Below are 17,844 nucleotides of genomic sequence, written 5' to 3'. Positions count from 1 at the left end.
TTCTCTATGTGCTTAAACCAACCACAACCCCATTCCCACACATTGTATCCCCTTAGCCCGACCCTATATCTATTTTTAAAAATGTTAGATATTTTTTTCTGTTTTTGTTTCTCTGTTATAGCATTCGCTGTAATTTATTCTCTATAATCACTGGATACCGTCCTTGCTACCCTTCCTCCTCCAGGTTGTTGTTCTGCTTAGGCAGTATCATAGATGAGGAATCCATTAGAACAACAAATGATTTACCTTTGATAATGTTCTTTCTGATGGACGTTCCTTCCACCGATTCCTCATCGCCCCCTTGGGGTAGCTAGTACACCTTATGTCTTCAGTCCCTCAGCATCAGAGTGCTGGGAAAAAATGGTGGAACTGAGGTCACAGGGTACGTTGCCTGTATGTATACTGACCGCGATGTCCTCTTCGGCGTGGGGCATGTAGAGGTGTTGGGCGGAGCTACTTTGCGGCCCCTGGTGGCGGAAAATGTTTCTGAAGAGCAACTGACACTGGGAGATTCGTGGGAGGAATGTCCATCGGAATGCATGCATGCTACCAAATGTAAGTAATACTCCTACATCCCGTCCCATTTCCTGCATACTTGTGGGACTTTTCTGTCTTTCGGGACGGGGCCGGAGTACTTTAAACAATCAAATAATTTACGTTTTTGTCCTTCTATTTTTACACGCTATATCTACGACCAGCAAGATTGAGGGGCCCCCTTTTAGGGTTCTGGCTTCAGGGGTGACTCTAAGCCTTCCCACACTCTGACCTGTGGTGGAACCAATCCTGCTGAGGGGGCAAAGAAGCCGGTTAAACACCTTCATTTTTTGAGTGCCGGCTACGCTGAGGTTTCATCAGGGCTAATTCATCAGCAGTCGCTAAGGTGTCTCAGAAACACTCTAGATCTGCTAGCAGAGGCTCTGCCGAGGCTCCTTGTCACAAGGCTAAAATGGGACATAAGTTCCCTGACTCTCCTGTGGTGACCACGGCCTCACTTACACCTGTGACGCAGTTCACCTCAGGCTTTAACAAAATGGCTGTCCAACCACTGCGGCCATTTTAACTGCCTCTCTTACACAAACGTTCACCACGGCTGGTACTGAGGGGCCTGTTTTTTGGGCAGAGCAGCCTTTTCCATGTTTTGTGGATAACAAGAACCCGTTCCTCCCACCAATGGATTGGTGTGCTCGGACACCCCTGCCGCACACAGTCTCGCTCCGTCCTACGTCCGCTCCTTTGCTTTACGTGGATCCAGTTGGTGGAGGACCATCCTGGCAACCATCCTCTTTGCGATCCTGGTGGTATGCCCCTTCTGTGCAGCCTCTACCCACTCCAGTGCCTAGACCTTCATCTGAGGATGCATTTTTTGGCAAGTTTCAGACGCTTATGCATTCTGATCTCATGAAGGCGTACTTCAAGGATTTATTTAAGGAAATGTATCCTAAGCAGCCTGAACCGGCCCCTGCTTCGGCAGACCCTATGCAGGTCCCGGTAGTGCCACCTCCTCCACCACTTCCTCTAGGCCCTACTGCTCCACTGCCTCCTTTACTTCTGCTTTCCCCTGTGGAAAGGACTTCTGTTGTGCAGACAACCGGGCCCTCTGGGCCTGAGGCACCACGTGCGGCGGATCAGACTTCTGCTACCTCCTCATTGGATGAGGATCAGGCGGACCAGGACAATGATGATCCGTTCCGCTCTATTAGAGCCTTTCACGACTGGGTTGTAGATATGATGGCATTGCTAGACATCCCAATATCCGAGCCACCGGCTCCACAATAAGAGGTACTTTCTGGAGCCTTTATTCTGTCGACATAGGAGCGCCCCGGCCTGTTCCTTCAGAAGGACGTCCTGGCCAAGGCCCGTAAGGTCTGGGAAAACCTCATCCCGGGCAACACCTAAACAAGAAAATTGACGCTCGCTACAAGCTACACGCGTCTGAAGACATAGCCTTGTCTGCATGCCCACTCCCCTCATCGACGGGGGTGGCAGCAGCTACGCTCCAGTAGAAGCTGGCCTCAGCATCTCAGATTCTTTCCAAGGAGGACAAGCTCCTTGGCGCCATTGGGAAAAAGGTATTTTCCGATTCGGCTCTTCAGGCTAACACCGAGCTTATCCTGGCGGCTGCTAATGTCAAGCTGTGGAAGGAGCTCGCCGAGTTTCAGGATAGTATTCCTCCTGATAGGCTCGAAGACTTTAAGGGCAGCTTATCTGATGCCAGAGTTCGGGCGCAGGATCTACTGGAGACCGCGGTTCATCATGTAGGCACCTCCGCTCGGGGCCTTATGGTCGGAGTAGACATCGCCCGAAAAGCGTGGCTTCGTGCTATGACGTTTTCGAAGGAGGTTCAGGACAAGGTGCTTGGTCTCCCCTTCAACGCTAAGGAACTGTTCCACTCCTCCAGTGATGATGAACTTACCAAATCCAAGGCAAGCACCCAAAGTGCCAAGTCATTGTCGGGTCCTTGCCAAAACCCCAGCAAAGGCCACTTATACTCAGAGGTCGGGGTCTCAAACGAGGTCCTTCTCTGGTTTCAAAGGCTTTCAGGACTGCTGTGCACGCAGGGCAGAGGCTCCCCACAGGTGGCCCTCGTAAACAGCAAAGGCAAGGTGGCCAGTTTTCCTCTTGATCAAGAGCCTCCTCTTCAGCAACAGTGGTCTCCCCGCCGATAAAACATCTAAATGATGTTTTTCATCAGTTGCGCAAGACTCTGGTGGGAGGACGAATTTCGTCTCATCTGGAGGCGTGACAGACTGTCACAGAAGACTGATGGGTTTTGTCCGTCGCCCCGATGGGCTTCAGCTTGCCCTTGCCCCACCCTCTCATTCTCCTCTCCAGCAGACTGGGTCGCCCTCCCTCAGAGCCGAGGTACAGAAACTTGTAGACCTCAGAGCAGTGGAACCTGTTCCCTTGTTTGAGCAAGGAGAGGGCTACTAGTCCCGTCTGTTTACAGTGCCCAAACCCAATGAGGCTGGCCTGCCCACTATCCTCAATCTCTCCAAGTACAATTTCTTCCTACCCTAATAGAAATTCAAGATGACTTTGCCCTGCCAGATAAAGTCCTCTCTCCGGAAGAGCGATTGGCTCAGCGTGGTAGACCTTCAGGATGCCTACATGCATATTCTGATCTGGGGCCTGCATCGAAAATATCTGCGGTTCTCTGTGGGAGCGGATCACTTCCAGTATTGTGTGCTTCTGTTTGTCAAGGAGTTCCCCCCTTCTCACCTGAGTCCGATCTTTGCTGGATTTCTTGGTCGATGCCTTCTTGCGGACGGATCAGGTCTTGAATAAGGCTGCACGAGTCTCTTCTGACTCCAGCGTGCGTTCAAAGTTCCCGGATGCAACGATCCAGGAATCCGGGAAATTAAGAAAGTGCACTACTCAGCACACAAGTCCAGGAAGTAAGAAAGAAAGGAGGGGGACTAGGAATGGAGTTAGTAGGGACAGAATCAGGGAAGCAATACCGCGAGCTACGGAGCACACGTATGGTCGCTACTTCGCAATAGCATTGAGATCCGCGGAGCCGCGGGTGCGTGGTCTATTAATAGAACACATCTTCAGTCACTCCTTCAGTTCCTGTTCAATCTTGGGCTGTCAGTGAACTGGTAGAAATCGTCGATGACGGTCACTCAAGACCTGATATTTCTGGGTTTCCGTTGGCATACCGTCAGTACCAATGTGTTCCTGACTGAGGACAGGATTGCAGACCTTTCGACCACATGCCAGCTCTTCCTGCAGTCCTCCCACATGTCGGCCTGGTGGTTCCAGAGACTCCTCATGTGTTAGCTCTACTTCTTGCACACCTGAGATTAGGCCCACTCAGCTTGCTCTTTGGAGCTGCCGGTCCCAGGCTTCGGATCCGGAATCCAAGTTGATTCCAGTCCCATCCTGCATGATTGCGGATCTTTGATGGTGGTTTTCTGCCAACAACCTTTCAGTGGGGACCTCCTTCCAGGATCCCTGCCCACAACAGTTACGACAGCCTCCTCCTTTCTGGGGTGGGGAGCGACACTGCGTCATCTCGAGGTATATGATTTGTGGACACCCCAAGACCCTTGGCAAACCCCAAATGACGTCCCTGCCTGACAGTGACAAGTTATTCTGTTGCATATTGTCACGTTGCTCTTAAAAATAGACCTGGAAAAACAGATTTTGCACAGCAATCTTCTATGTTGAAAATGTAAAGGCAGAGAATAATGATTAAAGACATGGGTGTACCTTAAATTGTTATTTACCTCTGTTTCTACCACTTGGAGGTGGGAAGGATAGCAGAGGCAAGTGGCAGAGGATGAAAGTATCTATTCAACAGCTAAGTAACTTGTTTATTCTGGCTGCATTTTGTTTTCTCACCTTAGTTTAATCTTTGTATGTTAAGTGTGTGTTAAACTGCTCTACTAATGATCGAATTGAATCATGAAACTGCCAGAGGGTGTACATTTGGAATCACTGCTTAATCGTATTTCTTGCCATGGGAACAAAACAGCGCTACACATTGTTTCCATGCTATTTTAGGTAAACTAACATACCTCCTTTTTGTTTTTATTTCCAGTGTGTTGACCTACATATTCATGATTGATGTGTCCTTACCTAATACTGCTCCAACAAAATCACCTCACATCTCAGAGTTCACTTCTCGAATTCTTCAAAAACTCAAACCCCTCATGGAAGCTGATGAAGAAATTCAGAATCATGTCATGGAGGAAAATGTCATTGGTGACCAAGATGAACGGACTCAGGGGGTTAAACTTTTAAAAACGAGTAAGTCAGTACAGCTTTCTATACGAAAATATTTATTGAAAATGATATAACTTATTTTTTTTTAGTTTTCCCTTCATCTCAGAGCTTTACCTTGTAAGATAGAGTGGTTGGCTTTTTCAAATAGTAAATTGCAGATCAACTTTATTTTTTCTATGAAACACAGTAGTGTTGGAAACCTTATGAGAAATCCATATTGAAGTGAAGGAAAGATGTATTTCCTTGTTGATGCCATTAATCAACTTTGGAAGAATTGTTTGCTTACAACGTCCTCATTTTTCTAGCTGCACTACATCTGAAATAATGTTTCAGGCAATTTGATGAAGTTTGTTAGGCAGAATTCTCATTCATGGCTAATTTCCCTCACCTACTGAGTCCCTCAGCAGCTTTGCTGGATTTCTGTGGTTTATTTTTTTCACCTGGTAAGAGTATGAGCCTTTTACCCACTCTTACATGTGTTTTGCCATGTGTATTTCTACTGTTCGTGTGATCTTGGGCTCTGCAGCTAGACCACTCCACGAGCCCCCCTTTTTGTGTGTGTTACACAGCACCTTCAGTGCAGTGACACAGGGTTGTCTTTGAGACCTCCCACTGACTCCATTTTTCTGGGGCTGACTACTGTCCCCCAGAAACAGGTAAAGTTGCCATTTACTTTATGTAGTCATTTAAAGTGCAGACCCAATACACCCCATTTTACATGGAATATTGAAGGGTTAATTCCTACCCCTTTTTTGTCTGTGCCTCCCTGAGCTATATTTTGCTCTCTTAACACGAAGACTTGGCTGGTGGCAGTGGTATCTACCCTAACTTTTCTACCGTGATTATGCTATATAAACGTGGTAGTGTTTTAGGCTATTGTATTAGCCTCAAAACCTAAACCTGCTTGACCAAATACTTTTTATTTTGGCTCCGGTTGGGTTTCATCACCATTTCATTTAGTATGTATGTATGTTGTATTTTACTTTGCGCGGCAAACCAGGTTTGCCTTCTTTGTTCGCAGACCTTTGGCGGGCTTCTGTCCAGAAGCCCTCCTTTGGCGTCTGTGTGTCTAGGTGGGCTGAATGTGAGGGAAGGTTTTAGTCACCCCCTGCACAGGGTCTCCTTGGAGACCCAAGTCGCACTTTGTGTCGATTGGCTTAGGTGGTTGTCTGGGCAGGACAACCCCCCTGCTGAGTGATTGACAGCCAGGCTGTGTGAATGGGGGATTTTGGCATAAAAGGCAGGAATCTTGGGCTGGAAGTCAGAGTCGCCACTGGAACTGCAAAGAACCGAAGAGAAGCGGAGAAGAAGGCGGCTGCTGCAACTCCCGAGTCCCGTTGAAGCCCTGCTGCAGTCCTGAGCTATCTACCCTTCAACAACAAGAGAAGATCCAGTCTGGATTCTTCTTCCCTTGAGCCTAGTGGGATCAACCAGCTCACCTTCCACAGTCAGAGGATCCTCTTCTTGGTCGAAATCGCTGCACACAGCTGTAATGGTCCGGATAGCCATCTGAAGAGCCTCTCCTGTTTTAAAGGAACGCACCTTTTATTCACTGTTGCTTCGCTGCTGCTGGCTTCATCCCTGGGTAGTGCAGATCGCTCCAGACGTCCTCCTTCTTGTCCCCACGACTGAAGCTCCAGGAACCGTGAGTCTGCAGGAACTACCAGGAACAACTGCCGTAGCACCAGCTTTTCTTAATACGAATAAGGTACTGTGTCCAGCTTCAAGGAATTTGGGTTAACCCTTTCTCCTCACCCAAGGCTTGTCTTTGTCTCCCTTCCCTCTTATAACTTTTGCTTCCCTTTTGACAATATCTAAGTACTCCTGGCAATCTCGAATCGTGAACTGTTCTAACTTTGGGATCCTCGACAACCGGGTCCTGTCCCACTTGACGCTGGGGCAGGCCTATTGACTTTTTTCTACGTTTTAGAAAGTGTATTTTGATTCTATCTGCCTTGACAAAAGTATTGCCTATGATTTTAATCCTCAATTTTCTTGTGTTAATTCATATGCTAAGTGTGTTCGACTATGGCAACATTTCTTCTCGCGGGTACGCTTTTCTTTCGTATGACCGAACTTTCATTACTGTCAAAAAGTGATCGCGTAACAACCCCCGGTAACGTCTTTGTTTCACAACACTGGTCTGTCAAAACCAAAAGTACTTACCTTGAATTGTTCTGCTCAAGGGGAATTGGTTGTGTGTAGTGTATTTAAAGTGTGGTTTTAATTTAATAGAAGTGAAGTGTTTTGTGAACAGATAGTCTAAAAATAAATGTACTTTTACTTTTTAACCAGAAACCTTGAGTCAGTGTTTGCTTGAGTCACAGTAATTGTACTCCTTTGTGTAATCTCTACTACTGCTCATTTTCTCATTGAGATAAGTCTGGCTGCTCAGCCACTTCTACCACTTTTTCTGTGTAGTACAGGCTTGTACCAAAGGTGAAATTGTACTGCCACTTATAGTCTTAATCTTGTGTAGTGGTCCCTAAGGGCACTGCACAGGATTCAGCCTAACAAAGTTTACTCAGTAATGCTCTCAGATGTGTTGTTGAGTTATGCGACTTCCTGCAGAAAGGCCAGCCTTACTGCGCAATCTTACAGCCAAGTTGGTTGGCACATTTTCATTCAGTGGTCCATATAAACCGGATGCAAGTTGCTTGCTTCCTTCCTGCTTTTCACTTAGTGTATAGTAGAGCACCAGGGCTGAAAGTTTCAGACTCACCAACACTTGCGTGTATTTCATTTTATCTGATGATGCTTGAGGTTAAAGATGGTGTTATGCTAACATGAGCCATGAATTTTGGGTAAAGGCTTCAATATTCTTAAGGTTTCTACTCAGTATGACAGTGTCTTTACAGTGGCCAATGTCTTTTGTAAAATATATTGTCTGCTTTAGTACTATTTGCTTTTTATTAATCTTACACTTATGCGCAGGATTTTAAAAATACATTTTCTAATGGACTTCTTCCTCCTATGTATGATATCCATCTCGCAGTGCCGTCTGCTCTTCGGTGGCAGGCAACGCAGCATGGCCCAGCATTAGATCCGCTCTGTGCCCCCCCTGACCAGACATGACGTTGGGGCAAGTACATATAAAGTCGCTGCATTCTGTGATCTTTTATATGGATCTTTTATATGGGATTGGGTCGGAAAGGTGTGATGGGGTTGAGAGAAGAGAGGAGAAGTGGCGGAAGACAGGTGCAGGTGGGGGGCGGGGGAGGATCCAAGTGCGCCCAGTTAGTCAGAAACTGGGTAAGTGCTGAGAAATGGCATTCTTATGGTTCATTAACCAAGTGCAGTAGAAATGCGGCAAGTGCAGGCCCGCTGGCAAGTGCGAGAGGACTGGCGAGGGTGTCAGGGACCTGTAAGACTCTGATGTGCACCGGGCGGCCATTCGGCCAGCTGTGTGAAAAAAGGAGGGAGCGAGAGGGATAGAGCAGAGAGAGAGGTTAAGGTAGAGGGAGAGAGAAGGAAGGAAGAGGAGAAGAGGAATGTATTAAGGAGTTTCCTGAACTTAAGGAAATCAGGCTCAAGACAGAGGGCGGCAGGGAGGCTATTCCAGAGGAAGGTGCCTGCTGAGGATAAAGATCTCCCTCCAAATCTCTGCTTGGAGAACTCGCTCACTCGCAGAATGTTGGAGGTAGATGCACGGAGGGCTCGGGAGGGACAGTATTTAGGCAGGCATTGCTGCAGATAGGTAGGTCCCATGCCCCAGAAAGCCTTGTGGACAATGCAAAGGGTCTTGAACTTGATCCGTGCAGCCACCGGGAGCCAGTGGAGGGCTTTCAGTGCCACAGAGATGCAGTCCCTGTGCTTGAGACCAAGAATAAGTCATGTGCTTCTGTTCTGGATGAGTTGCAGAGGGAGCAAAGCAGAGGCAGGGAGGTTGAGAAAGAGGCTGTTGCAGTAGTCCAGCCTAGAGAGAACCAGTGCTCTGGAGACAGCCACTGGAGGAAGGTGGGAAAAGGAAGAGTACCTTTGAGGAGGTGCAGCTGTTATTTGGACTTTTTAGAGATGTCCGAAATGGAAGTGGAGAAAGAGTCAGTGGAGTCGAAGATGACCCCAAGGTTTTTTGCGTCACAGGTGGCTGCAGGCGCAGGGCCAAGGGAGGCCGCCTAGAGTGCGAGTGGGAAAGCGGGGGCAGGAATCCCAATGCAAACGATCTCAGTCTTACTGGCGTTGAGGCAGAGGTCGTTTGCCGCACACCATGACTGAATTGCAGACAGTCGGATACGAGCGAGGTAGATGAGGTGGCTGAGGGTAGCCTGAAGGAAAGTTGTGTGTCATCCGCATAACACAGGAAGTTAGAGATAAGTGGCAATCACACGTGCCAGGGCAGCCATGTAAATGTTGAAAAACCAGTAGATATGTTAGAACCCTGGGGAACGCCATAGATTGAAAGAGTGATATTAGAGAGAAAAGGCCCACGTTCCCCCTGGGATGGGCGGTCGGAAAGGAAGGTTAACCACGCCAGACCCTGACCTGTGATTCCCAGGGTGTCACGGAGACATGCAATCCGAATATTGTGTTTTACCATGTCAAAGGCAGAGGAGAGGTCAAGAAGAATGAGGACAGAGGGAGCGTTTATCGTCAAGATTTGAGAGCAGGTCTTCACAGGTGTTCAGAAGAGACGGTTCCGTGCCTCTGGATGCTCTGAAGCCAGACTGATGGTCATGGAGGTAACCAGCAGATTCAGTGTGGACGGTGTGCCGAGAGATAGCCAGTTTCCCCAGGAGTTTGCCCAGGAAAGGGGTGATGGAGACGGGTCAGTAGTTTGCCGGAGTGGAGGGGTCAGCAGAGGGTGCACAAGGAAGTGCTTAAGAGAAGTTGGGAAACTCCAGTGGCAAAAGAGAGATTGCAGAGATCAGACAAGGCTGGAGCGAGAGAGTCAATGTTGTCCTTAATGGTTTTGGAGGGGCCGGGGTCCACCTGTTTGGATGAGGCTTTCATAGACCAGACTTGTCTGGTGACCTCATCAGGTGTGATGGGGGTGAGAGAAGAGAAGTGGTGGGGCCAAGGGAGGCTCCAGAGGTGTTGGTGTATGATGTGGTGTGGAAGTGAGAGAGGAAAGGATGTCTTGGATTTTTGCAGTGAAGTGTGCAGCCAGGGCCGAGCAAAGGTCCTGAGTGGGTGTGACAGAAGAGGAGGCGACTGCAGGATCTGCCAGTTCTTTGCAGACTTTGAAACGTTTGGCTGTGTTGTTTGATGCTGTGCAGATGCGGGCTTGAGTAAAAACTTGTTTCTTGGTTAGAATGCAGAGTCGATATTTCCTTTGAAGAAGACGGCAGGCCAGTTTGTCAGATGTTCCCGCTCACACATTGCATTTCCGCTCAGCAGCCCTATACTTGCGTTTAAGGGTAGCCAGATCAGAGCCGTACCAAGAGTTGCACTTTTTGGAAGGCTTCAGTTGGACCCTCATGACAGGGGGAAGAGTATCAAGGGTGTTGGAGATAGAGAAATTGAAGTTAGCGAGGGCTGTGTCAGGGTGGGGGGGTCAGCCGCAGGAGTAGAAGGTGGAGAGTAGATGTAGGCAAAGGCAGCCGCTGTCACTCTTTTCATGGCTCTGGTGACTTTGAAACTGAGTGGCTGCACCGTGTGTTGCCGATGCAAAGGGCTAGGAGAGCTTCAAGTGTGAAGAGAGAAGATAGTGGCCAGTCCAAGAGAGGGAGGTAGTGAGAGTGTTAAGCCAAGGATTTTCTATGTCACCGAATACAGCGCTTTTCGGCCCCGTTTCATAGACGCTGGAGGTTACTTTAATGGTCCGTGACGCGGATGGACTTCAATTCCCATCATCCTTGGTTCCTTCTTTCTTCCAGTAGGAATCAGGGAGCCTCGCATTGAATTGCATATTACGTTTCACGTAACACGAAAGTACGCTTCCTATTGAAGTTACTCCAGGAGCAAAAACCACATAAGTTCTGTCTTCACTTTCCTTCGGCTTAATTCCTTGGAGAATCCTACCTGTGTACCGAACCTTCAAGCCTGCCTACGGATCATCCTCCTGGACGTTGATTTTGCTTTGAGTCGCTTCTGCCGGTGTACCGAACCTGGATTGTATGCGGATTGGAAATGGAACTCCTCCCCTCTACAGCGCGAACAAGCACATCGCAAGGATCTTTGTCCTTACCTGGGTGATCTCATTTGTCTTTTCTTTTGTGTTGTGGCTGCTTTCCAGTTAAACTGTTTTTTCATACTTCCTGTTAAACTTACCTCCTCTGTGCACAAGAATGCTCTGCAGGGTCGTGCACCATCCCGACTCCAGAGTGATCCGCGTGCCGACGGGTGTAGTTCCCCTACTAATCTTCCTATTTGTTGTTTTACACCAGTCGGTGTGGACTTCCTCCTTATCTTGTCTATATTAAGCTTCAATCAACATGTGTTGGGTTACCTAGAGGGAGAATCAGCTGTAGTCAGTACAGCTGGTGACTAAAGCGGTGTGTGGTCCCGCTCTTTTGATTGATCGGTCTCCTTGATTGTATCCTTGAACAGTCTGCGGACATATTGCTAAAAAAAGATTTCTTGCCCTCAACAGAGAGGAGGCCCTGGTTAGGTCTAACTACGGGCTCTACTATCAAGTTCTGGGTCAAGGTTCCACTGCATCACCAGGATTGCCAACCGGTGAGTGACAGAGAGGGATGTTCGTAGAGATGAGCGCATCCAAAGTGTGGCACGCTGTGTGCGTGGAGCCAGATGGTAAGATAGAGAGGGAGAGAATCGCGTAGGTTGCGGAAAGGTCTTGAGGAGTCGGGAGATTCCAGATTGATATTCAGTTTTCCCAGCAGGAGGAGTTGGGAGGGAGAGGGGGAGGTGGAGGAGGAGGAGGAGGAGGAGAGTAGAGAGGAGGCCATTCCACGAGGAAGAGTGTGGTCTGTCCTGGTGGCAGATAGAAGGTGGCCATAAAGAGAGAAGATTTAGGAGAGCGTGAGAACCTGCACACTAGGCATTCGAAGGAGGAGTATGCCTGAGTGGGCATGATGGACACAGGTATCCATTCTGGGAAGATCACGCCACTCCCCCTCCAGAGCCCTTGGGCCTGGGCACAGAAAGGATCTTTTATCCTTCAAGGAGGAGTGTGTCAAAGCTTGTGACAGAGCTGTCATTCAACCATGTCTCCATGATAGCGAGCATGTCAAGATCCATGCGTTCAAGGAGGTTGCAGATGTCAGACGAGTGTTTGATGACAGAGCGAGAGTTAAGCGTGGCAATATGAACATGAACTGTGCCCTTGTATAACTTCCCATCTTTGACAAAATCTGCGCCTAGATGTGGTTTGACACTCTGTTCCCTCAGGATATGTGCTATATACATTTTAAATTCATTCAATATGGAGCAGCTTGCCATCTTTGATGGACTTCTGTGGGGGGCGCAGGGGACGGTGGTCCCCCGAGGGTGGCAAGAAAGCCAGCTGGATAGTGGAGTGTTAGGCAGAAACCTGTGTAGTTCCCTTAGGGACCACTGCAAAAGGCTTAAGACTACAGGTGTTGGCAGTAAACCCAATTGGTAGCAGTCTGCACCACCCAGATTTACCTAGCAGCTGTGGCTGAGCAGCCAGACCTCTCTCAAGAAGAGTTAGACAGTATATAGAGTATACAAGATAGGTACCAAAATACAGTAGCACAAGCAAACACTGACCACAGCTTTGCTATCAAGTATATAATTATTTATTTAAAGACACACTTAGAAACACTCTAGCACTATTATTGTAAGCAATTTCAAAAACACAGTCACTATTAATATATATACATCCCTTATTCCTTATTAGACAAGTCTTAGTTAACACCACTTATTTCCAGACAGAGGAACGCTTAACTAAAGATGGCACTCCAATAAGTTAAGAAAAAGGGAGGGAAAAGGCAGAAATTAGGAAAAGCACACAACACAATACTTTAGAAGCACCCAGCAAGGCAGGAAAGTCAGTCTACTGGTGAGCAAAAAGTTCAGCGGCCAGGATCCCTCTTGGAGACAGTAGAACACCAATGCGCCCAAGATCACACGGTTTCCAAGGCTTGAATAGCCTTGCAGAGAGTTTAAAAAGGAATTAGTTCAGCTCAGTTAGCCAGCCTAGGGCCAACCCAAGTGGTAAGATGAGGATTTACGAGACACCCCACACAGACCGTTGCGAGGGAGGCCAGGCGGACACAGTACCTTGAAAGTGGAGAGAATCCTCCAGCGACAGCAGTTGTTCCTGGCAGTGGGTTCAAGTCGCTGCGTCGTCCAGAGGAAGAGAAGATCTCGACGTGGAGGAAAGCTGGAGGTCGTTGCACTGCCAGGGAAGAAACCAGCCGCGGAGTTCTCCAGTTAAAAGGTACTACCCTTTTATTCGCTGTAGTGGTAAAACGTGGTATCCCAGTTTCCGGGGTGCTTGGCACAGGCAAGGCGGCCACGAGATTATCCGGGAAGGCAAAAAGGCAGGCAAACTGGTTATCCCCACCAGTCAAAGGAAGGAGACTCTTCAGGATGAAGATCTCCTCTGTCGATGGAAGAACTGGTGAGGTGGTTCAGCAGGGCTCCACCGGTGGTGTCGTCGTTGCAGGTCGGCTCAGCTTCTCCCTCTTCGGATTCATTGGTCCTGTGGCGACGTCTGAAGTCCCAGTCCCCAAAGCCCTTCTTTTATGCAGAAAACCCCCATTCATCAGTTCTAGCTGTCACTCAAACATGCTAAGTGGTGAGCCGGGCGGCTCACCACTGGGCCAATCGCACAAGAGTGCGACTTGAGTTGCCGAGGCAACTCAGTCCAGGGTGCCTAAACCCCCCTCCCACACATCCTGTATACCCAGACAGAGTGGCACCACTTTTGGAGGCTTCTGTGGAGAAAAGACGCTTTTCAAGCAAACACAGGCACGTTCAGTGTCGGAACAGGGGAACAGTGAAAAATGATTTTTCAGGCAAACAGGCACTTTAAATGTCGGAAGGTGGGGGGACAGCTAAAAACAATTTTTCAGGCAAACGCGCACTTTCAATGTAGGGAAGAAGAACAGTTTAAAAACGATTTTTCAGGCAAACACAGATTTTTGAAAGGCACAGGGATTGTGGCACGGCAATACAGTAGGTGGTTAGTAAGTGACAATGCGTGAAGGCAGAACACAGAGTCACTGTTGCGCATGGGGCAATTGCAAGACTTTGAGGCAGAGATTCAATGGGGCTGAGTCAGCCACTGAGCTCACTTGATAGCGCTGGTCGGGAAGAAACAGTCAAGCAGAGCGTTGAGTGTGAATATGATCTTCAGAGGTATATTGGTTGGTGATGGCAGGAATAGGGGCCCAGAGCAAATCCAAGCACTGACAGGAATGGATACAGCCTTAGATGTGGGCCTTTGAAGAGGGGGCCGGCTAAAGCCTGCCGGTGCCCCAATAGGCCAAATGTAATAAGGTGCAATCAATCAGTAGGAGGAGAGGCAGGTGAAAAGGCACTGAGAGAGCCTTCTAGGTGAGGGTAAATGCGGCGGCCATCTTGGAAATGGTTCTAAGTGTACCACTTTACCCTTATGTGTACTAATATACTGGTATGTATTCTTTACTCTCCCTTTTTTTTCTTCTGAGAATACATTGGGAAATTAAATTACTACATCCTTTAGATCTTGTTGGTGTTGAGTAGATGGCTCAGAAGTAATTAAATCAAAGTTATCTATGTCTTCGGGAACCAGACGGGCTAGTTATTTGGCATGGCTGACTGACGGGTTCTCTTTCGACTCAAGAGATTTACGTAATGTAATTTGATTTTCTGTTTCCTATGCTCTTGGGCTACTCTATAAATACAGGTTCACGTTCTTTGTACTATTTTATAAGGTCTGTGCCATTTGGAGACCAGTTTGTTCTCTGAGGTTGGTAAGAGGACTAGTACTTTCTGTCCTATGGAGAATGATCTTAAACTCACTTTCTTGTCATAAGTGGCCTTTTGTTGGCTTTGAGCCTTTTCCATGCGAGTGCAAACTAAGTCTTGGTCCATCTTCATATGTTCTTGCATTCGGGTGGCGGTTTGCGAGATGGGAATAGAGGCCTCCTCTCGTTCTTCCCGGCTTTCCCCGTAGCATGTCCAGAACATCGTTGGCTTTCTACCATAAAGCAATGCAAAGGGAGAGAAACCTGTGGAGGCTTGTTTTTTTCTCATTGCAAATAGTGTCCATAGGACCATACGGTCCCAGTCTTTCCCGTCTTTGTCTACCAGTTTTCGGAGAATTAGTTTTAACGTCTTGTTGAATCTTTCTACCAAGCCATCAGTTTAAAATTCGAGCCCTGGTCCGTTAGTGTTTCCTTGGGTTAAACTGACCCTGGAGAAATGGAGTTGTACGATCGGATCGAAAACAAAAGCTCTGACTGTACCAAAAGTCCGGAAAATGCTGCCAGCAAAGGTTCGAACATCAAAAGTTTGAATCTTTGGTGGCAGCATTGTAGGTAAGTATAAAAAAAAAGACTGCAGGGGTGTCCACCGCAACACCCCGCTCACTATAATTACAGTATAGTGTTGAGGGGTTGCGGGGGAAACCCCTGCAGCTGCCGAAAAGAAAAGGACCCTGCGGCTCCGCTTCCCGATCATGGAAGTGAAAGGGAACTGGCGCTCCAGGGACACAGCGCGACGCAATGACAGGTAAGTGGGGTGTGGGTATGTTGGGGGTGTGTCATGGGTGTGTTGTGGGTGTGGGTATGTAGGGGTTTTTAACGTGTGTTTGCATGGGAAATGTACAAACCTTTTGTGGTTCATACATTTCACATGCAAACATTTAGGCCGCAACAAAATCAGCCGCGGTCGGCTCAAGTAGATCCCGAGAAATACGGTACAAGATGTTTAAGGATCTGCTGGGTGGTATTATTTTGCATTGGGAATGCCTCGGGATATCAGGTTGCATAATCCATGATTACAAGGAAATATTTATTGCCTAATAAGGAGGTTTCAAGCAGTCCAATTATGTCCATACCAATTCTGGAAAAGGGGACTTCTATAATCGGCAACGGATTCAGAGGGGCAGGTGATGGGATGTGCGTGCTGGTCTTTTGACACATAGTCGGTCAAGCGGCACAGTGAGTAGATCGCTCATTTTGACATCTGTGCAGAGCCTGCTAACGCAGGCTCGAATTCCAGCAGGGCCAAACTCAGCCTTTCATCCTTCCGAGGTCGATAAATGAGCACCACACACCGTGGGTAATAATAAGCAGCGCTCAGATACCTGAGGGTTCGTCGCGCTATATAAATGCGAAATTATTATTATTATTATTATTCGCACGTTTGGATGAAAGTTTTTACATCCGCGTGGATACCATTGCCAGTAAAACCTTACACTAATATGCACCTGCGTTTTAGAGTGTCCTAAATCCCCCCCGGTAAGGTGGGAATGCACAATTTCCAGTACAACTTTTATATGGCTTTTGGATATTGCCAATTGTGTTTTTACCATACCCCCTGGGGAGGTTTCTTTTCTGTAAAGCTATCCTTGTCTTAGAAAGAAAAAAGGACTCCCTTTCTCTAAGCTGCCTTCTTCTGGGATTGTCTGGATAGATGGTGGGTTCCTCTCCCCTCCTTTTTTCGATGTCAGTTCATTAATTGGCTTCCCCAAAGCCTAAGTTACCGCTTTCTTTTTTATCTGGTTCACTTTCTTTAAACTGAAGAAATTGAACTCTTTCCAAAATCCCCTGGGCAATTTGATTTCCCAGACTTACCTCAAAAGGGATCTTGCCATGGTTTTGTAAGAGAACCTTTACATCTCCCTAAAGTTGGGATCAATAACGCCTGCTAAGACGTCTATCCCGAACTTCCACGCTAGGCCAGATTTTGGGGCCAATCGAATGTAGCACCCCGGAAGGGGCATGAAAACCAAGGCTGTAGGAATCATTTCTCTCTTCTGAGGGGGAATGGTAGATTACCTACTGCTATAGGCATCAAACCCTATTGATTCCTTGGTGGCAATGCAAGGGCTAGAGGCTCTCCGAGTAAGTTTTTGAAATTGTTGGGTTCCCCAAATAGTTTCAATTGAGTCACATCTCACCCTGACACCCTATGCAAGGAACCCATGGTGACAACAGTAAAGACAGACAAAAGTGGTCACAGTTAAATGGTGTTTATTAAATTGTACTTCCAGGTTGGAAAAACTACTAACCTACTACTAACCTAAATCTAAGATGGGAGCAAGCGTTGACCATACAATGAAAAATAAAAACTGCGTCCACCCTGCTTGCGGCATCCAAAACATGTGAAAATCTATTTGCGCACCTCCTTGAATATGCGTACCCGCTCGCGCCAGCCCAAACGCATGAAAATCTCCTCGCACACCCCCTTGAATACGCGTACCCTGCTGGCGCCAGCCAAAATGCGTGAAAATCTCCCCGCGCCCCTTTGCGTGGAAAGGGCTGTGCATGTGGTGACAGCTGTGGGGGGGTCCCCCCTGTGACTTGGGCTGCCTACGGGACATGGTCACGGGTGTTGGGCTGCCTGCGGGGCATGCTCACGAGTGATGGGCTGCCTGCAGGGCATGGTCATGGGTGTAGGGGTTCCCCTGTGGCATGGTCATGGGGTGTAGGGGGTCCCCTGTGGTGTGGGCTGCCTGCGGGGCATGGTCAGGGGTGGTGGGCTGCCTGCGGGACATGGTCACGGGTGAAGGGGGGGGTCTCCTGTGGTGTGGACTGCCTGCGGGGCATGGTCAGGGGTGATGGGCAGCCTAAGGGGCATGGTCACGGGTATAGGGGGGGGGGTCTCCTGTGGTGTGGGCTGCCTGCGGGGCATGGTCAGGGGTGATGGGCTGCCTGCGGGGCATGGTCACAGGTGTAGGGGGATCACCTGTGGCGTGGGGTGCATGCGGCTGATGGCAGCATGCGAGGGCCTCACCACGGGATGCGCGATTCCAGAGGGTACGCGAGTGCGCTTATCACGCCATTTGGTTGGCGCAAGCGGGGTACGTGTAATCTGGGGTACGCAAGTGCGCTAATCTCATGATTTGGCTGGCGCGAGCGAGGTACGTGTATTCAGGGGTACGCTAGTGCGCTAATCACGAGATTTGGCTGGCGCGAGCGGGATATGTGTTTTCAGGGGTACACAAGTGCACTTATCACGCAATTTGCCTGTGGGGTAGCCCTCCTGACCATTGCCCGCAGGCAGCCCACTCCACAGGGGACCCCCCATACATCCGTG

At 48.5% G+C, this 17,844-nt stretch overlaps 1 protein-coding gene across 3 annotated transcripts in view; it reads left to right on the top strand.

Annotated features, from left to right (window-relative positions):
- PSME4 (proteasome activator subunit 4) overlaps positions 1-17,844 on the top strand; it is a 3,386,216-nt gene that overhangs the window by 3,027,241 nt on the left and 341,131 nt on the right. For all 3 annotated transcript variants that reach the window (XM_069608231.1, XM_069608232.1, XM_069608230.1), the window contains one exon: positions 4,544-4,752. In XM_069608231.1, the coding sequence (XP_069464332.1) occupies positions 4,544-4,752 (209 nt within the window). The remainder of the gene's footprint in view (positions 1-4,543; positions 4,753-17,844) is intronic.

This window comes from Ambystoma mexicanum, chromosome 4q (assembly GCF_040938575.1).
Source record: "Ambystoma mexicanum isolate Mex_15411 chromosome 4q, UKY_AmexF1_1, whole genome shotgun sequence".
NCBI lineage: Eukaryota > Metazoa > Chordata > Amphibia > Caudata > Ambystomatidae > Ambystoma > Ambystoma mexicanum.
This window is presented reverse-complemented; position numbering and strand designations above follow the sequence as displayed.